The sequence below is a fragment of the Aplysia californica genome, unplaced genomic scaffold (genome assembly GCF_000002075.1).
Source record: "Aplysia californica isolate F4 #8 unplaced genomic scaffold, AplCal3.0 scaffold00061, whole genome shotgun sequence".
Taxonomy (NCBI): Eukaryota; Metazoa; Mollusca; class Gastropoda; order Aplysiida; family Aplysiidae; genus Aplysia; species Aplysia californica.
This window is the reverse complement of record NW_004797331.1, coordinates 734,913-759,859: the sequence shown is the minus strand read 5'-3', so window position 1 is coordinate 759,859 and position 24,947 is coordinate 734,913. Positions and strand designations below refer to the sequence as shown.

The window sequence follows — 24,947 nt, the reverse complement described above, 5'->3', positions numbered from 1 at the left end:
CACACACACACACACACATGTGCACACACACACACATGTGCACACACACATGCACAGACACACACACACAAATGCACACACACAGAAGTGAAAGATGAGAGAGATGGAGAGAGAGATAGAGAGTGAGAATGAGCTATAGTATAAATTAGTATGTATTTCTTAATGAAATTGTGTCTGCAGAAATGGACAATTATACTAACACCTGGGCATTAACATTTTATGTCAGATTTTTATCTCGCTCTTTATGATGTTCTTCACTATCTACTATCATTATGTTCTATAGTCTTTTATCGATCCTGGACAAGACCTCAATGGTGTTATTTGGGTAGTTATAAGCATGACGGACGCTTGGAATGCTGAGATTCAAGCCCAATATTAATTTGTCCTCTTATGACACTGTCTGCTTGTTTGATTAAAGAGAAATACTGTAGGTGGTTGGGGTGCACCACTGGTAGGTCCTACTTCTTTACTTTCCCTCTTTGTTTCTCTCTGTTTGTCTTACATGTACTTTTTTTTTCAACTCTAAATGACCATTATTGTGTTGATAATTCTCAAACAAATATACAAGCAAGAGAAATAGAGAAATAGAGGGGGGGAGGGGGGGATTGCAAAAGTAGGTATACAGTAAGTATCGCAACATTGTTGTAATACTTAATTAATTCAAGTTACTAGCGTATGAAATAAGTTACAATAAAGTATGATTTATGACAATGAAATAGTTTTAGTGAGAGGAAAAAAAGTATTTTAACAATGATTTGATGCTTACTGTATACTTACTTTTGCATTCTCTTTTATGTATTAAAAGGAAACCAGTCATTTTATACAGTGCAAAAGCATGTTAGACCGACAAAAACTCTAAGAAAACCTACTTGCTGTATACTTACTTTTGCACTTCCTTTTATGTATTGAAAGGAAACCAGTCATTTTATACAGTGCGAAAACAAGTTAGACAGACAAAAACCTCTAAGAAAACCTACTTGCAAGGCTGTCCAACCACCCACTACTCTTTCCTGTCGACATATACCCTATCGGTGCTATCAGTGTGGTGGTATGTAGTTGTCAATTTCATTCCCCTACATGGACCACTACAGTTGCTCTTGTCTTTTCACAACCAACACTTCTGTTCCAAAGTTGAGTCCTTGTATAAGGATTATCTTCCTGGTTGTAAGTACAGTTGAAACTGTCTAAGACGGCCTCCCACTGTTGAGGAGAAAAGTAGCAGTATTAGACAGGTAGCCATTTTACAATGTGTCATAATGAAAAGAAAAAAAAAGTATGGGAGGAAATGGGGAGTGGCTGTTTGTACAGGTGATTGTCTTATACATGTGACCGTTAGAGCAGGTTCAACTGTACTAGCTTTGCTTTTTAATGCTTAATATAGTATGTTGTCACTATGCTGTAAAACCCAACCTAGCCCTTTTCTCTTCTTCTCAGTGGCAAGATTTCCTGTGGCTGCTGGAGTCTTGATGGCAAAAAACTGGTCATGTGTGTGGGCTCGACACTTCTGGTGAGCAAGCAGAATACATTTGTGGTGCATTGTGTTGAAATCAGGCGCTTTTCAAAACAATGAAATTTGAGAAACAGACTTCTTTTTTTGTGTGCCAGTTTTGCTAATTTTACGCCTTTTATGTCCTTTCAAAATTACATTTCTGTCTTGATTTTACTGAAAAATGTAGACCAAAGGGACAAAAAATGTAAATTAGCAGTTTCCTAGGACACTACAGAGCTTTGGAAGTCACCTAACTTTGGCAATAATCTTTTTTGCTAATTTTTACCTCTGACCTGTGATCCCCACCTCTTTCAATCCTGAACATCTCGACTTCTATTCAAAATAGCTAGGTGTTTTTTTCACCAAAAGTAGGCCAAAGGAAAAGGCTTAAAGATTATCCTAGTAATTCCATATGCCTAAAAATTGACGAGCACCTGATTCCTCTGCGTCAAGACACATTTTCGTTTCGCATCACTTTAAATTTCTTTTAATGTTGTACATAGTGTGTATTATATGTAAATTTTATTTACTTCCTTTAAAGTCACTACATCCTGCATTTTTTTACATGCATTGACCTGAGCAGTTTCCTGCATTGTCATCAAGGGATGTAATGTTTCTAGGCATTGTTTGTCCACTGCAGGATGTACCCTCCAACAATGACCTCCACTCTGTTTTTTCAGCTGTTTTCTGTGTCCAGGTTATACCCGTCTTCTCTCTCATGTAGTCTTGCTATCTTCTTTCTTGTCTTCCTAATGAATACATAAAGTACCAAAAAAACAAACAACTACCAAGACACTATCTTATGAAACTGTTCCTCCCTAATATTAAGTATGTGTAATGCTTTTCATATATTTTTCCATTTTCTTTTCTCGCCTTTTGCCTAAAGTGTAAGTTGTGGTTCTAATGGCTTATGTCTTGTCTTCTTTATCCAGGTGTACAGATGGAATGATCTTACGACGACCTTGGATGACTTCACAGCAGCAGCTTGGGTCATACCAGGGTAAGCCAGCTCTTTGATGTAAAATATTATGATCATGCAGAGCTCTTTTATGCCCTTATAAATCTTGCTTGATTGTTATGTTCTCTGGCCTTTTTTTTTTTAAAGCATTTTATTTTTGGTTTAAATTTGAATTGGACCATGGGTAATTTGTAGGATATTCAAAGCACATACACATTATTGTATATAAACTGTTCACATAAAGGCCTGTGCATTATTCCACATTTTTTTCAACAATGTCTCAATCTCTTTTCATAATCCACTGCCTTTATTTTTATTTCTGAAAGTTTAAACCTGTGAACTGTGAAAGACAATCTGTATTTAACTTACTTACCTACTTACTTTTTCACCCTGTGTTGCCGTTAAGCGTCGAGGGAAGATGCAGTTTCCTATGGTAGGCCAGCTCCGCAGCTCTCTCAGTTGTGATGTTATGTTATATAACTTTCTAGACTTAAATAAGTATTTCATATTCAGTGGGTTTTACTGGCGCTGTGGTCCTGTCATGTGTGTGTAGCTCGAACAAAGCACTAACATACTGACAAGATCTTTCGCTGTCTATGTCCTTATCCTATCTCTTGTCTTATCTTATCTCATGGCCAGATTGGATGGTCAGGTGACGTCCATCTCTCCAGTCGTGAAGGACTCTGTAGTTGTTGCTGCTGAGGTTCCCCTAGAGAGTCTTTGTAAACAACAACAAGACTTGTTTGCTGTCCCAGGTGAGAATTTTTTTCTTGATGATAATTATCATAGCCATAATGATGATAGTGATGATGAAAAGAATTTGTACTGCTCAAATTCCCACTCAGCAGCAAGCTCTATAGGCTTTATTATCTATTTTATTACCCCTGCAAATCTTATAACATTCTGAAACAATCTCAACTTTCTGGGAAGATCTTTTGCTGTCTATGGCCGGGTACCCATTCACACCTTAGTTAAGGGAGGAAAATCCATGCAAAGTGCCTTTCGTAAGGACACAATGTCAGGCTTGAGGGCTTGAGGTGAGCCTCGATACCCCGGACTCGCAAACTCACAATTACGAGCCTGTTGGCCTAACAACTACACTTCTTCCCTCTATGTATTACAAATTATGTTGGCAAAAGATGTTTTATCAGTGACAACTTTTTAAATTTCCTGTTTTTGTTATGACTAAAATGTATAACAAAGAACTTGTAGAAGACATTAATATTGTAGAGATATTTTTTATGCTGTAAATACAGTCGAATCTGCTCTAACCGTCTGTCGAAGACGAACGACTTTGCACTCCACCCTCCTTCCCCCTTTTTATATTTTATTTTAATAATGACAAGGTCCAAGAGGACCTCCTGTTTAAGATGACCACTGTTCTCTTCGACAGTGGGTGTTTGTTTTGAACAGTTGCAACCGTAGTACCTCAGGACATTTATTGTATGGCATTTTTTTACAAATAAATCTTCGATAGCCCTGTTCATATATGAAATATGTATGGTAGTTTTATGTCTATACAGCACAAATATGAATAAGTAAGATTTTGTTTTTCTTCCAATGTGAACATTTCTGTAGGGTAAATTCTGTAATTACCCTTCTGTATTTTCACTACTGTTCATTCCTCCGCCTAGCCCTGTTGTCACATTGGCTTTTCTTTTTTATTGTTATTTTCAATTTTTTGGGAGTATATTTTTCTGTTTTCTATTCTCCTATTTTCCTCAGAGGTGAATGGTATTGATGCCACTGGAGACGATGGTGTCCTCAGACCTAGCAAGTCTCCATCTGCTACTCAAAGTCTTCTCAATTTACAACAAAGCTCTCAGGTATGGGTTTTAAAACCCAAAGAATCATGCACCATGAAAGAAAATATCAGAGTAATTTTATTTGTTTTAATCAGAAGTTGGTGCACAGAGGCTATGCTGCTAAATTCTCTTGCTCTCCAAAAGTTTGAATTTTAAAGAATTTTTTGCTAGCAAGTAGACACTCCATAGGCCACGTAATTTGTTTTGATTTGAGATTAGTTTTCTGAAGCTGTAGCAGACTTTTTGTGCTATAATCACTAACACCGCATATATTTGCTATTTTTTTCTGAGTTTCAGTACACTCTTAAAGCCAGACTTGAAGAGGATTGTAATAGTAGTGTGTAGATCAGAGTACATTTCCCTGTATTTCGTCAAAAGTGTTTTCTGATATAAGTAGATTTCACAGTTTTACTTGTTTGTGTTTATTACAAGCTGCTTGTAATTGTTTCCTTTGTATATTTTTCTTCAGTTCCTTGTACAAATGAGACCATTATAATGCTCAGTAAAATCATCTCATTGGGTTTTTTTAGGCAGCAGCTGATGCCAGATCAACCTTGACATTGGTGAACCTGCAGGATGGTTCACGTGACCCTGTCAAACTCTCCAGTGCACCTTTACGTGGTGTCCTTACTCCAGATATTCTCCTCTATGAGGTATTTTATGTTTATGATATGCATTATTATGTTGATGATGATGATGATGATTGTTCTTCTTCTTTTCTTAAAATAATTTTTATCTATGAAGCATCTTTCATCTCACTGCATCTTGTAGATATCATTACTTGTGGATATATTTTGAATATTTCATTTTTAATGTTATGTTTTTCTCTCATTGGTTGGGTTCTGTTTGATGAAGATATTAAACAAAAGGGAAAGTGTTTTTATAAAAATCTTTGTTATTCCTGCCTGTCTCATTGTTTTTATTCTATCTTTCTGGAACCTATCATAGGTTTAAAAAAAAAATAGATTATTCCTTTAAGCAATAGCACAGGTCTGATTGCTTGGATAGTTTTTCTGTGATATTTTTTCTCTTACCCACACTAAAGCAGCCAACTGCGTAAAAAAGATTTTTCCGATATTTTTTTTTTCTTTTATCCGCTGAAAAGCAGCCAACTGCTTAAAAAAAGATTTTTGGTAATATTTTTTTTCGTTCACCCACAGAAAAGCAGCCAGTGTGTAGTTGTGGGCAGTAACTCCCAGAGCCAGCTTCACATCTATGCCCTACTAGACAAGCATTTGGCCTACTGTGGGGACATTGTGAGTGTTTGTTCGCCACCTCTTGTCATATTTCCTACCCTTTGAAGTGGAAGAAAATGGAGAGGAAAGCAAATGATTGGACATGTTTAGAGAATAGGAAAGGAGATGAAAAGAGATTTTAGAGAAGAAAAATTTCCTGTCACTGTCAGGTTTCTCATATGACCTTATGCAGTTGCGAACTCCGTTGTGAATAGCATCTAAAACTGGTGGTTCTGTGATTTTCCTTCCATCCCGGGGTAAGAGATAAAGCAGTGGCTGTAGATGCAATGCCACAAACAAAAACCCAACTCCATCACAGAGAGATTGTAAGAAAAATGAATGGGTATGTTGGTGTCTGTTGTATTATATTGAGAAGTTGTTTGAGGAGATAAAGAAGAGAAAGACGCTATTAAGAGCATAGTTGCTGTGTGTTGCTGAAATACAAAAATTATAATATAATAATAATACGAATAGTAATAATAATACCAATTGGAAGCTAGATTTCCCCCCCTCCTACCCGAGCAACCAATTCCTCTCATCCGAGAGATGGGGGCAGGGGAAGGCATGGCAGATCCCAGAGGGTAAATGTTGTCAACAAGCAAGACGCAAATGGTCTCTGCACCTTCTCCGCAGTCATAGGGCTCTCCGATAAGTGCATGCTTAATACATGTATGTAGCTGGGTATTCTCTACGTAAAGTCACATCCAGTACAGTGCTGACAATGAACCTCTGCTTTCCACCCCACCAATACCCGTCCCAACTCCAGGTCAAAGAAAGGTTGTCGATGGAAAGAGGAGAAAAGAGAAGTTAATAAATGTAATAAAATAAAACAATAAAGACAATAAATAGAAAGAGTAAGAAACATAGTAAAGTAATATGTCTCTTTTCGGGGTCACCCCTTGACCCGTTAGCTTCCTCTTTTTCTTTTCCTATTCGAAGAGTACTAATCCCCCCCACCACGAAGAGGTGGGTCTATTTGGGGGGGTTGCGAACTCTGTAAAACCTTACTTAAAAACTGTCAGGTTTTACATTTGTTGTTGTGGTGTATACTATGATTATAATACATAGTATTATGTTCACCCCATTATAACTTGGCTTCTTGCATTTTCCTGAAAATTTTCTTTTTGTTCCCAACCAAATAGCTTTAATGATGTTTTTTGTTTTCTGAGGCTAACAGTTTATCTCTAGCTTTGTTCTTGTCAGAAATAGCTGTATCTTCACAGTGTCTTAAAAGTGTCGTTTGTTTGACTGTGGGGAAATTATAGATGTTTACTCTTTTTGCTGCAATGTGACCTCTTACTTTCTGCAGCAATGGCTCAGTTTTTTGTTTCAAATGTGCTTACTGTTGGATTAATATGCAGGCTGGGGATTATTAAGGCCTTAAATTTATATCTGTTTTTATTTTAGAAATGTTTGTGACCTGATATGAGCTCAGATGTTTTTTATTTTGTAAGACTAATGTTCTTTAATGTGTTCATAGCATTGTGCAAAATTAAAAAGGATGCAGATGTACTTTCTTCTGCACTCATCTCTTGTTCATGCTTGTCATTCACTCATGGTAGAAAGTGTTGCTTAATACTGGTTTCTATGACTACTTTTTCCTTGAAATAGCAACTGGAAAAAGGCCAGAGACCCAAGGGTCTGTGTTCGATGCCCACCTACTTTGATGACCACGGAGCAGCTCTGCTTATCCTTGTAGGCCACAGGGCGACAGAAGAGGCATCATTTCTCTCATCTGCCTTGGAGGCGGAGTTTCAGCTGTCACTCAAATACATCATCCTCAAAGCAGGTTTGTGTTTCTGTGTCTGAATCAACACACTGTTGTAAAGTGGTGATGGTTGTGGAACAAGGAGTAAGAAGAAAAAACAAGCAAGAACTTAATGAGGGTCCTGTTGTTTTAATCAGAGTTTTGTTTTTTATTTGGCTGAAACTTGCTAAGTTCTGGCAGATTTGTTGAGTATTTTTTTTTTTCTCATTTGAAGTTGCATAGTATAAGTACTACAGAATGCTTATATTTGCTGATTGTTGATACTGACACAAAATTAATGAATACTTTCCCTTTGTTTTTTTGGCTAGATAATGCAGCATCAAGGAATGAAGGTATTTTGGTAGCTTATGGTTTTGTTTATATATAAAATAAGTACTGATTTAGCTTAATTTTTATGTTCTGCGGTATTGAGGTTCCCTATGATTTTTTAAATTTCCCATATAACTATTTAGTGATGCGAACTGCGTACAGCAGGCATGGGCAAATTACGGCCCTGTGGCCAGATTTGGCCTGTGAGTAATTTCAGTCCAGTCTGCGAGTCGATCCAGTACATTTATAATTAACTCTTTTTATCCGGGCTACAAGTATACTCGTAACGAGGACCAGTCTGGGCTACGAGTATTCTCGGAACAGCGATACAGTCTCGTCAAAGAAGCTAGTTCTACTTGTAATTACCAAAATACGCAAATACGGCGATGCTAGCTCAGCCTGAATATTTTAATTTTCCAATGAATAGTGGTTTCTTTTTTTTTGATGGGTGTAGAAGCTTGAAAGATGTCTCGAAAACGCACATTCACGACCGACGAAGTACTTTTTGATGTTGCGCTGGGTAGTGAGGGGAATGATACTAATTTGATGATAGTGACTCTGAAATAAGTGCCGTAAATTCCGTTGTGGATGATAAGAAACAGGACTTAGACTCATCTAATAGCGATTTAGATCATGGTGAAGGGGTCAGTACTGGAATCCGTGTTCAATGGGTAGGGCTAGATCTAGATCTATAAAATCCAATGGGACGTCGTGGGCCCTGCAATCAGGGTCAAGTTCAAGGGTTGAATATACCTCAAAATCTACATTGTGCTATTGGTGTATATCCTAACCACATACATTTACAAAAACTACATTCAATTTCTAACATAACTGCCAAATTTCCTTAAAACCTTAGAGTAAAACTAAGAAATATAGCACTTTGAACTATACGCACTGACTTCCGACTCATACGGCGCAGCAGCCCCAGGACGGGTACAGAGTCCGTGGGGGTACGGCTAGGATAAAAAGAGTTAATAATAAAATAAAAGTCATCTTCAAAATTACAATGAATAGTCTCCAGCCCAGCTGGAAGGAATATATTTAATATTTTATTTCATGAAATTTCCTTGAGTGACATGCTATAGTGTCAATTCTAAATCTCACTTTTGAAAGTTTGGATATTTCCACTGATTTCCATCCAATTGGCTCCTGCTCTGGCCCCTGCAAGATATTCAGAATCCCTTAGTCTGGCCTTTGACTTAAACATTCTTGCCCATGCCTGACGTAAGGCTTTGACATTGTTTTGTTGTCCTAAAGTTCTGAATATATCTTTACAATGCTTGTTACTTGTTATTATGTAACGATTTTGTTGCTCTTTTAGCTTTCCTTTTTATTTGAACTACAAGTTTTGTTTTTCTTGAGAGGAGGACATTTTTATTTTCTTATTACTGAGGAAATATGCTGCATGGGTCTTCTGGGGCTGCCGATCATCAGAGCTGGAAGAACATGTCCATATGTCCATCCTCTGTACGGATATCAAGAGGAAGTGTATAGCCTTGGAAACAACTATGTTCAACAAAATTCCTAAGTGGGTTATGAAACCTAATCACTTACACCTTCGTGGAAGAAAAAGCTTACAATCCTCATCTCTTAGATAACCTTAAGTATATCAATGAAGATGTAAAACCCCACTTCTCACTTAACTACTTTTCTCTGTCTTGTCTCCGCCATTATGTGACCTCAGGCTATGAAGGCCGCTCCAAGCACAATGGACACAACGAAGCAGTAAAAGTTCGAACCCAGGGCAAGAGTAACACCAGCATCAGCAAGTCTGAGAGCATGAAAGAGCACAGGCTCAAGGCACCGAAGAGTGATGCCCACTTGCGAAGCCGTAGCGGCAGCATTAAGAGTGATCACCAGGGGGCAGAACGGGTCAATTCTAAGGAGATGGAAGTTCGGATCCCAGACGCCACTGTTACAGAGTCCCTCACAGGTGGTGCATGTGTCCATATCTTAGTATGTTTTTAAGGCTGCGAATGCTTGTGCTTGATAATTTTTTTTCAGGCATGGATTTTCTATATTGTTGGTAGGTGGAATTTGAGGTTTATTACTAGCGTCTTTGTGTCTGTGAAATGATAAAAGCTTGGCATGGGTTACGCTATAATGGGGTTTAAGTTCATGAAGATGGAAATGTATATGGCAAAATGGAAAAAACAATTTTGAAGACAAAGAATGGGAATGGCCTGAGGAAAAAAAATAATCGATATTATAGAGCCGTCAAAAAGTGTTGATCTCTGGTCCACCTCTTAAATGTCTCTTTTTAAGGAAACAGATAGTCTCTTATTCTGGTTCGTAATATCGATTATTTTATGAACTTTGGGAACTTCTTTTTTTTTTTCAATAATTGAATTAAATTGTTGTTGTTTTTTTGTGTGTTTTTTTATTTGTTAGTTGTTGTTGCTTTAAGGATAAAATTACATGTACATGATGCATGGATTATGTATTATGATAAGATCTAGAAAAATAAATATGCTGAATCTCAGAATTTTTGTGGCAACAATATCGTTTTAAGATATATTTATTTTCCTCACCATTTTTTGCACAAAGAAGCACAAGTGATCAGTGAGAGAGAATGAACTTGAGAGTAAGAAATGAAGTTGATGAAGGGAAAGGGCTGAGAAATTCTTTATTCTCTTTCACCCGATTGGCGAGTGGTGTCTGACTTCTATTTTTCCAAAGGCTGTTTTGTCAGTCTGACCGGCATAAAATAATATTTCAAAAAATGTTCGATCATTTTCCGAAATAGATGTTAAATGTTTTAAGAAATGCTTATTTACAATGAGGAGTCCTGTTAAGAGCTGAAATGACTTCTCAGCCTTTTTGTTTTCCTTTTAGGTTATGGTACCATTGTTTAGGACTTAATAACTTAATGCAATACCCGCATCACATAATCTTCTCCTTTCTGGGAGTTCGGATTCTGCCGAATTTATTTTCATTGAGCAATAACAATTATGGCAATGTTAAAAGGATAAATTATTAGCTGCTGAGTGATCATGATCATCATCAAACTTTTTGCTTTGCCAGTATGTGTTTTTAAATACATCCCTTTGTTGTATTTACAAGTTATTTGCAATCCATTAATTCTTCTGATCTGTCATGTTTTCCTGGTCATGTCTTCTTTTGAATGAAAATTTTCTAATTTCCTTTGATCAGGGTGAAGCTGTTTGAAGTTGTGATGAGAGAGACAGTAAAGAAACAGGACAAGGGGATTGCTGATTATTTTGCTTGTTTTTGATATAATCTTATAAATGAAAATGTATCATGCTTTCATTCTCTGTAGTCCGAGAAAGCAGTTGTCTTAGATAGGTGGATGTCTTTGACAATTCATTATAATATTTTTAAGGATTGAAAAATGCAGGGGGGAAATGAGAGGTGGTCATTGTTGCAGGTGATTGTCTTGGACAAATGGCAGTTAGAGCAGGAGGACTGAATTTAGAAATTCATGACTTAACGCCTACTTTTGTCGTGTGCAGATTCTCAACCCCTTCTGACGAGAGTTCCCACCGAGTCCTCTACGAAGCATCATAGCAAGATGATCGAAGACATGTCGGATACTTCAGACACACCTAACGCAGAGAGCCTTGAGGTAGAAACATCATCCTTTTCAGACCAACGACCGTCTTTTCACAACAGCAAACTATCAAATGAGTTTGACCTGCATCCTCCTTCCCGTAGTAAATCAAAAGCTGTCAAGGAATCCAAGCTTTCGGCTTCTCAGCCCTCTTTGTTTTCTCCTACGGATTATGTTGAGTCTGTGAGCTTGGGTAGCAAAAGTGAAAGCAAAGAGCAATTAACAGAAGTGAGCCAGGAGAAAATTAACAATTATAAAAAGACTGGCATTCTGAGAGTGAGTCCAACGAGACAAACACACCAGCAAGCAACAGTAGGAAAATATGCAAGTCCTGAGGAAAAAGTGACAACTCCTGTATCTGAAGAATCTCAAAAAGATCCCCAACAGCCTACCCACATGGCAGATGTCACTCCTTCTTCTCATGACCATGTGAGTACACAGAGCACAATCTCGGAGGTGATAGATATTTCATTTGTAGCTAACAAAGGGCTGTCGCAGAAAGACTCGAATCATGAGCCCTTGGTCCAACAACTGCCGTGCATTGCGGAAGTCAAGTCTGAAGCACCTGAACAGACTGAGCTAGCGGGCAGACTGGACAGTACAGATGGTGAGCGTGTGCGAGAGGAGACCTGGTCAGACCGGGGGCTAGGCAGCTCTCTGCACAGCGCAGACTCCAGCTTTGACAGCATGGAGAAACAAGTGAGGCAACAGGTGGGTGTACTTCTTTGCTTTCTGGAGTTGATATGTTGATACGGTACTTTATTTGTCCTCTACAGTACGCACACACCCACGCACACACACACACACACAGACACAGACACACACTCTCTCTCACACAAACAGGTACACACACACACACACACACATACACACACACACACACACACACACTCGCACACACACTCGCACGCACACACACACACACACGCACGCATACATGCACACACAAACTGTGCAGTTGTTTATTCTTGAATAAGGGGAAACATATAATGACTATGTTTAAATCTCTCTCTTCAATGAACATTCCATCTTGTTTGTACAAACACAGATGGAAAAGCCACAGCAGTGAAAGGGCTACTGCCTGCCACTAAGTACTGATTGTCATAAAATACCAAAAACAATAGAAAATGATGATGTGCACCTTGTTGTGAATTTTTCTGTCTCTTACTTCCTTTACTGGTTTCTTTGGGTGTTCTTATATTTATTTCAGTGCTCTCCACATTAAAATTTGTATTTAAATTTTAAGTGGGGGGTTGACGGGTGCCCTGTGTGGTTTGCTCCTGTTTTCATATCAAACTTGTGTTTGTTACTTTCTTGTAACACCTCTATTCTTCAGCACTTATATGATTTAACGGTGTTACAAATGCTGTAAATCCTTAACTAAAACTTAAAAAAATAAAAATATTGGTTCATCTTTGTTCTACTTCGTCTACTCCTGTCGTCGCTTAACCGGCATCTGTGGTCTGATGGTAAGGTTCTTCACTATTTCCTCCCATTCCATTGAAAACGTGAGTCTGATTCACATCTATCTGGAAAAGTCGTCTCATAGAGTAGCTCCAGCTCCATCATTCTGCTGGGATGTTGAACCTCAGGCAACCTGAGTTGGCCCAGACAGATAGAGACAGGTCAAAGCAGCCCATCCCCTAAATTATCATAATTTTGTTGATGGGGGTATTAAAGAGTAAAATTTGCAATCAACCATTAAAAAAAAATCATTTGGTATAAATCCTGCATTTTTCTGTACCTAACATTTACTTCTTTTCTCCACAGAGAGAAACAATTGAAGCTCTTCAGAAAAGGCTTGAGGGTTTATCAGTGTAAGTTACATGGCAGAAGTTCTTCACTGTTGAAACCTGTGTCGTCTGACTTGAATACTCTTAGCTTTCAGGTTGTGGTTGCAAGTAAAGCAGGTTCTGGGGTCATTTATAAGTGAACTGTGAAACCTAATGATATCTCTGAGAATTAAGCACAATATTGATGATAGATATTATTAATATTATTAAGCTTTCAAGTTTTCTAAATACTGTCTTAACTGTATAACACGGCCACCTGTTGTCAAGGAGAAAAGAGGCCATATTAGACAGGTGGCCATCTTACAGTATTGTAACTTACACAGTGTCATTATAATATGAAGAAAAAAAATTCCACATGGGAGGAAATGAGAAGTGGCCATTTGTACAAATGATCGTCTTATACAGGTGGCCGTTAGAGTAGGTTTGAAAGCATTCTTAGCCATGACTTAATAGCGGCTATTTTACAAATATTTCAACCTGAAGCTATTGGACATAACAAATAATGTTATCTTAGTAGATTTCGTGAGATATTCAGTGAGTGAATTTTTATTTCATCTGTGCTTTTAGCATAACTTATGTTCCGGTTAGAACTCCATCATCGCTTGAAATTGTTATTAATTAAATTAATATTGATATTGTTGTTGTTGTTCATCCATGGTAGTTGACAAAGACCAGAACATCACATAGAGTAAATTGATGTTAATTTATAGCTAACAACATGCTGGGTTTTTTTTTTTTTCAGGGCTGTGGATCAGACCAGCTGTGTTTTCCCAAGCAGATATCAGGACATGTCTCAACCAGGTCAGTGATCTGGAACTTGCTTATAGTAGTCAGCCGGAACAAAATTGTTCTTCTTTCATAGAGTCACATAATTGATGGGTGGTTGACAGGTGCTCTGGTGTGGTTTGCTCCTTCTGTCCCGTCAAAAGTCCTCTGTCTTTTTTTTTTTTTAATCTCAGAGAACAGAAGACGGGTGGGTGATTTGGGGGGGGGGTGTTGGATGTATTTTCTTTTCTGGGGCATTACGGTTTGTGTCCTTTTTCGAGACCCCAAGATTATTTACCCCCTTTGAATCCTAACTACCACTCCCCCCCCCCCCCCCCCTTCCACAGGTAGTTGTAGCCAACTTCTTTCCTTTTCTTTCCCATTCTTGTTTTTGTCATTCTATATAAAACTTTTCCCTGCTCAAAATTATATACTCAACCTTGCCCATTCATTTCTATCCCAATCTGCAAACAGAAATGATCGAGATCGTCTGTGACAAGCCAGAGGGAACAGAGACGAAAAGATTTCTGTTAGACAATGGGAGACTACAGCTGGAGCCGGTGAAACTTTCGTTTGGCTTGGATACGGTGGAGCTTTGGCTCGGTGAGTGTTTTCTCTTCCACAAAACTCTGTGGTCAGGTTTTGTTTTGTATGCCATCGTATCTTAAGCATTATTCCACAATCGCATTAGTTTTTAATTTTTAAAATTGTTAGTTTAAAAAAAAAAAAATTAAGGAAAAGAGAGCGCCCAGATCAGAACCATAGCGTGAGCACTCTGTATTTGTGAGTATGCCCAAAGAAAGGAACCGAAAGTCACCACAAACCATTTTGAGCAACAGGCTGATAATGACAAAAAATCAAGTTTTTGACCAAAATGTATTTCCATTTTAAAAAATGATAGTTCCACCATTTTTTAACAATATGTTAAAAGAGTTTTGTTGATTTGACTTCTAAATATTTTATTTTGAACTATTTTGAGGGTACATTATGTTTTAATGAAAGCTACTTTTAAAAGGTGATAAAATCTATTCTTGAAGCATGTTTTCTCTTCCCGACTTTGTTTTATCATTGACTTCTAATCATAATATTGATGTCATTTGAATGCCGAATTGGAAATGAATTTTCCATGAATAATTTCATTAGAAGCAATTGAACCATAATTTTTTTTCAAGTTTTTTTGTGTTCTAAACTTAAAAGCTAATTTTCTCAAAATTAGATCTTTATACCCTACGTCGCAAAATGTGCAATATCTTAAAAACTACTTGAGATATCTCAAAAATCAAACAAACCACAGTGTTCAGCATTGAATGTCCTATTAGATACTACCCTTAACTCAAAATGGTACTTTTGGTACCTTTCTTTAGGCACACACACATTTTTCAATTAACAACAAAGGTACAGTCAAAAGTTGGTAGCGCAACCTATCCTCAAATATGTTTGTATCAAATTGCCTTGACGTAATCATATTTTTCTACAACAATTGAAGCTAGATAACAAAAATTGTTTCTTAAATTTATATAAAATACTTAAAATCTTTGTTACATGGAAAATGGGACTATTCACAGCACTCCCTGCTTCTCACATGCTTTGTCCATTTGCGTATATATATGGCCTACGTCACAGCTCACAAATGCAGGGATGCCAAATATTTTTTTTTTTTCAACTGTTGGAATTTTTCATCGTCGGCTTTCGTTTCTTCAACACGAGTTCAGGCTTTTGATCCACCCAAAATGCACTGCGTAAACCTGACCGAATGTTTTGCGTTATACAATCGCCCGCCGCGCTGAGACTCTTAGCATAAAGAGAGGCCTAGATCTAGGCTTGCCGCGAAGATACGGCAAGACTTGTGACTTTCATGAGGCAAAATTAACAAGAGTAGTGACTTTCATGAGGCAAAATTATGAATAAATGGAAAGTGCCAACGATTCGCGATGTGGTGGATGTGAAAACCGGTGAGAAGTATGACGTCAGTGGTGATGGGTCCACGCCAGCTCCTAAAAACAAATTCTCTGCAAAATGGCTTGCTGAATCGGTTTTTGTGTGCTCATTTAAAAGCTTTACAAGGTTCGGTTTAGGTGAGATGTGATGCTCCGCTCATTTTCCGTTTTTTTTTTTTCAAAAATCATTTGGCATCCCTGCTAATGACACAAAGTCAGGAAATGGATATTGACTAGAGTTATTTTATTTTGAGTCTGAAGGTGGATGGTTTTATTTTATAGTGTCAGCATTAATCACGTAGAAACATATAAAAGACTACTGCCTTTCTCTTCCTTGTTCATATTGACCAATGGCACATGACTACAGAAATTACTTGTTTCTGTTAAAGATGATATTGGGGGACCAAAAAGATAAAGACGAACAATAGATCAGATAAAGACGAACAATAGATCAGATAAAGACGAACAATAGATCAGATAAAGACGAACAATAGATCAGATAAAGACGAACAATAGATCAGATAAAGATGAACAATAGATCAGATAAAGACGAACGATAGATCAGATAAAGACGAACGATAGATCAGATAAAGACGAACAATAGATCAGATAAAGACGAACAATAGATCAGATAAAGACGAACAAAGGCAAATTGTGACTAATGCCATTTTTCACAGGTACTATTCATATCGGCTGCGCAGTGTGAGGCTCAGTCGTACGTCATTTTCAAAACAGCGCATGGCTGAGGCTTGCATTGAGCTATCGATGTGGTTGTGCTATTGTTAATCCTTTTATAAATACACTGTAAAAAGAATGTGGCTCTGAAATGTGTCCTAAGTTTTCATCTTTTGTCCTCGTTTCCCCCCCCCCCCCCCCCCCCCCCCCCCCCCGCAGATGGTATTCCGTGTGTGCTGGGTGCTAACATCGATGGCTACATTCCCATGAGGTTCTTCCCTTCCACATCTTTACACATCTCTGGTTTACCAGCGCACAGACCCACGCCAGCTGATCTTTCATAACATTCTTCGCAACTTTTATTTTCTATAGGGTGCAAATGCAGAGTGAGCTACAATTGCCAATTGAAAATCTCATTCCACCCCCCACCCCTCAATTTCTTCAGATATGTACTCTTCAAACTTATTGGTTTACATCATAAGTATTTGTAGTTTTACCTTGTAGGAGAAAAAAATGTTTCTAAAACGCTCTCTAGATTGGTGTTAAATTAACAGAAATGAAGAGACCTGATTAGTTATGGGCTCCAGTCATGTAAAATGAGCCTTTCCACAGTGTGCCACTTTGCAACAATTTGGCTGTTTTACTGCACAATACCAGATGTATGGATACATTTTCAATAAGGCAACGACGACATGTTCAATTTCATTTTCTTAATAATGGCAACCAAGTATACTTTTTAAAAAGTGATTACCATTTGTCGTTTTTACCCTATCAGTATAAAATATGCAGTAAATTTTGGCCTACCTTGCATATTTAGTTGCGTGTGCTATATACCGGTGTATTTGCACCTTTGAAGAAAATACCAATACCAGTGCACAAATTTTGCAATGCGTCCATGTGTGAGAATGCATAATGTTGAAGAGCCCCGGTACTGCAAGAAAAACATTCCAGAAGCCTAAGTGGGCTAGTTTGTGTCATCAGTCCTGTTGTGGTTTTTTTAAATGAATCTTTGATCTCATGTCATTGTACAGCCCTTGACAGATGCATTTTGGGTTTTTAGATATATACGTATATCACATGGTTATGTAGTGGTTGAGTTGGAGTAGTTGCTTGTGCAGCATGTCCATAACTACTCTCCTTGTCTTCCTCATGTCCACATGAAAGTGGTTTTAGTTAGAAGTTGGTTTTAGTCATATTTTAAGATTAAAATGAATCAGGGGCTTCACTCTCTTGTCATGTAGAAATGTGTTTAAAAGAAGACTTTTCTTTTCACTTCAAATTGGCATTCGATGGATTATGACGTGAAATGTAAGGGATATGAAATAGAGGTAAGAGAGTGTTTCAAATGCTTTATTTTTGTTCATAAATGCATTACAAGAGACAAATGTCTATATTTCTACCCAATGAGGACTTAATTGATCCCATAAAAAGACAAATGAACATAATGTTCTGTTTAACAATCCACCAAGTTAATCAAATTGTGATGGTAGCCACTGAAATTCCTTTATTTTCTTGTTTCTGTAAAAGATGCGTTATCTTTTGCTAGATATAAACAAGAGGATTGATTGAATGTGCTGGGTTTTGTTTCTGTCAAGAGGTTGTTGTTCTCGTCATGATCAGTTTGATATGCTGAAGCAGAAACCAAGGGTTGAGTATGGAAGATGTGAACTATTTTGTACAGCTGTAACTACAGATTAGTGTTTCTATAGTGCTAAAGCACACAGCATCCTACTTTGAGTATGTAGCAGTTTTAAGACAGGTATAGACCTGGATTGGGGAAGCAAACAGTCACATACCTATATATATATATTTAAGACGAGGGTTCTTACTATTTAATTTTTAGCCAACAGACGCAGACCATGCACACAAAAGTTTATGAATGCGTCAAATTTTGTATGGATTTTACAATAGTTTTGTCAACTACCCAGTTATTTTAACATCACAAACCAACCAATAAATGTTAGACCCATGAAATTAGTGTTTCTTTTTATCGATTAGTAGTAATAAGTAGGTGTTTTTTATGGGGGGGGGGGGTCTGTAAGTAATTGTGGCTACTCTCTTGTAACATTTTTGTGTGGAACAGTTTATTATTGTTGTTAGTGTATACAGTGTGCTATGTCTCTGTGAGGGGGATGGCATGCAGTGTCATGATGTTCCGCTGTTGTGAAGTTGTGTTCAATAAATATACAAATAAACACTAATTTTACTCCTATTCACACATAGATTATAAATCTCAATCATTCTCATTCTTCATCATTACCATTTGCTGTAATTTTTTAGTCCTGAGAATCTTCTACAGGGAAGCTTTACGATTGCTTTATAATGTAGTTTGACGTATATTTTGCCCCAAATATCTTACTAAACATAACAGTAATAACAGCAGCAGTGGAACAATCACTTTATTATGCAGTTGGCTCCTTGTTTTATAATGTGCATGTATATGCTGCTTTGAACAAAATATTCCTTGAGAAATTACTGTGTGGGTGGCTGGAGGTTGCTCTGGTGTGGTGTGCTCCTTCTTTCATATCAAGATCTCTATCAATTTTTTCTCTCCTCCTCCATTTCTTTGTCTTTCTCTCTTGTAACAACTTACATTTTCAGCACTAATGTGACTCATTTGTGTTGCAAGTGCCATAAAACTTTTTGTGAAACTTTTTTTTTAACCCTGAAAAGAAAAGTCTACGGTTTATGAAGTCAGCCATAAGTCTGTTGTGAATATAGAATTTAATCTGTTCCCTGCAAGCCCTTTACTCCTTGTACTTGGTTTGGCCTTTGTACAAGTCTGAGAATGGAGGGCTCAACATATTCTAACTTAATTGTGCTAGTCTCTTATTGTAGTTTCTGCATTGTCTAGACTTTCTCATTTTTCGCTTTGTCTATTGTAAACTCATTAATTCTGCATAATCATTTTAAGTGTATATGTGTCACATCAGTGTGTAAGCGGGAATGTGTGAGTGTGTATGATACATGTATATATATATCTATGTCTGTGTATCTGTGTAGACTGCAATTTTTAAGATTTCTGCTACACGGTTCAACTATAAATTGTGTTTCATTTATATATATATATATATATGAAATATGAATGAAATAATGAATTATATAAATGTAGAATGCACCCTATCCTGCTCTCTGTGATGTTGAATGATCTTTTGGACTTTTGTTTCCTCCACTCCAACTACTGAACAAATTCGTCAGCGAATTTCTCATATCAATATATATCAGCATTGGCGTTACGTTACGCCTGTCCCATTGTGTTCATATAAAGCATAACTCCAGAATAGAAAATGTTTTTACTCTTTCACATATGTATGAGTGTTTATGAATGTTTTGGCCAACATACTTGAAAGATAAATTTTAAAAATGAATAGAGAGAATGGGTAAGAGAGAATGAGATTGAGAGAACGGAGAATATAACAAGATGAAAGAAATGAATGACTGTAGTGTAAGAGTTACTTCTTTTCGTACTGTTTCTGAGAAGTAAAGAGAAACAGAAAGAGGGATCACTGTTGTGTGAAGTGTCATAAGTGAATAAGTTCAGATCTCAGGCACATGGGACACAGCTGGCTGGAGGTGGAGAAGATCTCTCCCCGGACACCGACAGGTGGAGGAGAGCCCTTCATGACAGCCTATACCCAGTATCAGGATGACGGAGGGGAAATGAACAATTAAAAAGGGGCATAAATGAGAAGGAAAAGATGTAAAAGTTTGCATGGGCCATTGTGTACATGCTGTTTGGTTTCATGTTCATTAATGAAAGTATCCAGTGAATGGAGGGGAAGGAGAAACATGCTCAGTCTATCATTGACATGGTATATATAATTTTCTTGAGAAGGATAGTAAAGAGAAAATAACTTAGCTCTCAGTTAGGTGTGGATGCAATTATTACAAACAGCATTGCACAAATGTCAGCAGATGTAAAGAAAGCTCTTCATATCCGGTTGTTCATGGGTGTATGTCCCTGACTACGGTTAACAATAATGTACATTTTTTTAAAGCTCCTGTGGCTTTGAAATGAAAGAGGATTTCCTGTGCTCTGCTTTATAATATAACTCAGCCTTTTGTCAGTGATGTTTTACACAGCCCCACCCTTTGTTCATTCAGTTTTCCTCCTCACTATACTCTGCCATGATCATTTGCTATGCAAGCAATAAACAATATTACTTACCCTAAATATTTGCGTTGGTATTCATTAATATATATGTTAGATTTATTTGTGAAAAGAAACTTTTGACAAATATTGTAGGCTTGAGTGGTATGTACTTGTTTCTATTCTTTTTCACTGATGCAGTGTAAATTGATCCTTATTTTCTCTTTTTTCTACATATTAGAAGTTTTACACCACCATTGACACTATTTAGATCGTTTATAATAATAATAATAATACGATAATAATAATAATAAAAATAAATAGCATTTGCATAGCGCAAATTCCCGCTTAACAACAAATTCTATGCACTTAAACTGATTGATGTTATGGGCAAGCTGAGCTGATGTGCTGTATACGAAAAGTTAAGTGATTGATGTCACTTGGTCTGTCAGTTATGTTGGTGAAGAAACGTACATTGTGTATTTTAACACAGATATATTATTAGTACAAAAAAAAGGAAGTACAGTAAAAGTAGAAATAATGACAACAATGCATTGTCTTTATTATGGTACAGTACAAAAAGGCAAATGAGCTGTTTCATTGCACATTTCCATGTTCTCTCATTCTCTTTAACTTTCTCTCTCTCTCTCTCTCTCTCTCTCTCTCTCTCTCTCTCTCTCTCTCTCTTTCTCTCTCTCTCTCTCTCTCTCTCTCTCTTTCTTTCCCCCTCTCTTTCTTTCCCCCTCTCTCTCTTTTCCCCCCCTCTCTCTTTCAGACCCTCACTCTCACAGTTTTAAAGTAAACGCACAGCAGAGGAATATGAACAAGGACAAGAACAGATATGAATTAACATTTATTTTTGGTTTTATATGAATAAATAAATTAATAAACTGATCATGTAACAATAAATATATACATCTGTCATGAAAAATCTGAAATCCACAAGATTGTAATGCCTGCTTCATGATTTTAAAAAAAATGGTTTTCTCCCTATTGCTTAAAATAACATGTTCAGTTGAACCTCAAAATGAAGGTTTTTTGGTATTTGAAAGATATAGGCCTAACGTATAAATTTATGTAAAAATATCATCAATGCCTTTCAATTCACCCCATGTTAAAATATACATTACATCAAAGTTCACAAGTCTTCATGGACTTGATGAAACAGTCACGGATTTTGCTACTACTACCAATTATATCACAGGCAAAAAAAATGCAACACTTTGGTGAATTTCATACAGAAAGTAACAAAAAATGGCACTTGTGTGAAGTAAATAAATTCTAATTCTCCATGTCTTCATTTAAGCTAAAAATCTCACCTGAAACAGAGCAGACTCTTATTTTTACTCTTATTCAGCGAGGAACCAATTAACTCTTTGAACCCAAAAGACCTAGATACTTTTTAGGCCTAGCTTGTAAATGTCTATGACCCAAAACCCAATATACTGGGCTGGCTTGCCTGCCCTAAACACAGTAGTCTTCATGATAAACAGATAAATTTAGAAGCATAAAATCATTTACTGATTCTAGTTGGGTAGGATTATTATGATAAAAACATTATACACCAACCCCAGTTTTTACTAGTTCAGTATGTGTTTGCTAACCCTACTCAGATTTCCTCAATATTTTGCTCCGGGACCCCAGCGATCAGGGCCTGGTGAGTTCAGGGGGTTAGGGTTCAAAAGCATAATTGGTGACAAACACAACTAGTGAAGTGTCCGAGATGAACAATCCAAGGAGACTATGTACGTGTTGAGTTGTCTCTCTTTAGTTTCCCAAACTGGACTGGTTATGTTTAATTTTTTTGTGTACACACATATACATTATTATACATTAACGAATATATGTAAATATAATGCGAAACCAAAGAATAAAAATTGATACTTACAATCATGCTCGAACTTACTCAAGTCAAGATATGTTTTCCAAAAGTTCACTTGTACTTGTTGCGATGCAGATCGGAATTACTTGTAAATAATATTTTCCTCTCCCTTCCTTACCCCTTCCTTCTTTCCTTCCATTTCTCCCTCCTTTGGTGTGTTTGTTTGTATGCGTGAGTGCGTGTGTGTGTGTGTGTGTGTGTTTGTCTTTCTGACTTGATGACTTGCATCTCTCTCTCTCTCTCTCTCTCTCTCTCTCTCTCTCTCTCTCTCTCTCTCTCTCTCTCTCTCTCTCTCTCTCTCTCTCTTTTGAGATTCAAATATAATATATCCACCTCCTCACACTGCCTCACTAATCTATTTTGCTTCCCCATGTTTTTGTCTCTCTCTCTCTCTCTCTTTCTCCCTCTTTCTTTATTCTCCTTCTGAACGTCTTTTTTTTTTGTTGAGATTCCGTTACTGGATCTCATCTCATCTCTCTCTGTCTACCTGTTTGTCTTTATAGGCAGGTGCACACACACACACACACACACACACACACACACACACACACACACACACACACACACACACACACACACACACACACACACATACACACGCACGCACGCACACACACACATATTCAAAAAGAGGGGGGAGGGTGGCATAATGTACAGTGGAGTCTGCTTAAAAGACAGGGTTAATCCAAAAACAATGGAAAAACAGAGAGAAAATAAAGCCTCAGATTTTTTTTCGTCTTTGAAAGAAAACTATCAACTACCCAAAATGGTTACCATTTCTAAATCGAAAAGACTTTTTGAGGGTTGTCTAAATCTCCACTAGAAACCCTCAAGTAACACTGATCATCAAGTCTTGTGTGTTACAAAGTAACGAAACAGAGGAGTCTGAGGAGACACAAGAATGCACATGTGTCAAGTGTGGGCCAGAGAGAGGCATCATCAATGTCTGTTTGCCTACATTTGTTAAACACATCAATAGGTCTACACACTGCGTATAGGCCTAGAGAAACAAAGATTGCAAAATATATATTATGTGTGTCTTGCGACTTTTGGCTGGTCATGGCTTATTGTCTCTGCAAAGCTAGTTCACATGGGGCTGACAATAAGTATGCGGTATGGTCCTTGACGTCATCAGTATTGAATTGAGCTTTCTTTTTCCCTTCTCTATCTACTTTTGCATCTGTTCTGTGACTATCTGGTGAAAAGAATAGAGAAATGGTATGGTTTTAACACCCCTATCAACACTATTAAGTTATTCAAGATGCCTGACCTCCTAGTTTAACGTCCGTCTTCAAAAGGACCAAACCTAATAGGTAATTTGTGTAAAGTGCCTTTCCCAAGGACACAACATTGAACTGAGCAGAGGCTTGAACCCCCGAACCCGCAATCTCAAGATTACGAGTCTGGTAGCCTAACCACTGGGCTATCAATGCAATTGACTATCTGGTAGGCTAAGCGAGCTGACAAGTGTTGAAGAGAAAGCACAACGCGTACAACTTGCAACTCAAATTGCAGTTACTGGACAGTGGTAGAAGAGGAAAAACTTTCGAAAAGTGAAACTTGCCACAAGCATGGCATTCCAAACTCTAGACTTTGTACAATCATCACTGTGTATGTATGCAGCCTTCCCTAAACTGACAACCTAGTTACACCAAAGGATATTCTGCAAACTCGCAGATTTTGGTTAAATTGGATTCCTCTGTATATAATAGGCCTTCTATGAATATTCTTTTTTTTTTGTTCCAATGGACAAATTTTTACCGGGTTTGATTTGAAAGTCCATATTATATGGGTATTGTCTTTGTCTCATCAATATAAAAAAAATATCAGCACAGGGCCGTAAAAAAGCCATACAAACACATGACAATAAAAGCATGCAGTTATTTACCCTCCAGATTGCATAAAAAGCATAAAAATCCCTAAGAGACAGTTCAAAGAGTCATGTCCATCGACGTAAACCTCTCTCACGTTACTACTAAGGTATCATCAGATCCCTTTATTTAAGAGAAAATAACACACATCCTGATATATAAGAATGTATCAATGACAAGGCGATTGAATTGGAAGCTTGTGAGAATGATAAGTAATTGTACAAATTTTCTTTTTGAGCTTGACTAGTGACCATCTGACCATGTTCAACAAATCTGTACACTGATGAAAATAAACACATGTATCTTTAAAACTATCGTAGAGTAATTATCAGTAAAATTGCTTTGCTACCTCTCCTTTCACACATGTGCCCAAGCACATATACATACTTAGATACATACACAGATAGTCTCACACATTAACAAACTTGTATACACACATGTGCACACATACACAAACACACACTCTAACTAACAAACACACAGAAACACACAAACACACACACACACACACACACACACACACACACACACACACACACACACACACACACACACACACACACACACAACTTCTTCACACGATAAAGCATTTTCTTCGGCGGAATGTAGGGTAAAAAGTATTTACAATGGATGAAACAGAATCGCATGAGCTCTTATCTTTATCTCTCACTGTATCTCTTTTTTGATTTCCTCTCTGTGCCTTTCTGTTGCTCTCAGTCTTTTCCTCTCATCACCACTCTTTCTTTCTTTCTCTCTCTCTCTATTGTTCTCTCCCCTCCCCCCCCTCTCTCTCTCTCTC

At 37.4% G+C, this 24,947-nt stretch overlaps 1 protein-coding gene across 1 annotated transcript in view; it reads left to right on the top strand.

Moving 5' to 3' along the window:
- Positions 1-20,479, top strand: part of LOC101853069 (WD repeat and coiled-coil-containing protein) — a gene marked incomplete in the record, with an annotated part of 59,255 nt that extends 38,776 nt beyond the window's left edge. Inside the window, 14 exon segments of the mRNA XM_013079714.2 lie at positions 1,435-1,507; positions 2,422-2,489; positions 3,087-3,202; positions 4,173-4,273; positions 4,783-4,905; positions 5,413-5,508; positions 7,099-7,276; positions 7,564-7,587; positions 9,249-9,497; positions 11,038-11,846; positions 12,906-12,952; positions 13,671-13,729; positions 14,168-14,296; positions 16,525-20,479. Of these exon segments, the coding sequence (XP_012935168.1) occupies positions 1,435-1,507; positions 2,422-2,489; positions 3,087-3,202; positions 4,173-4,273; positions 4,783-4,905; positions 5,413-5,508; positions 7,099-7,276; positions 7,564-7,587; positions 9,249-9,497; positions 11,038-11,846; positions 12,906-12,952; positions 13,671-13,729; positions 14,168-14,296; positions 16,525-16,649 (2,197 nt within the window).
- Positions 20,480-24,947: the final 4,468 nt, after the last annotated feature.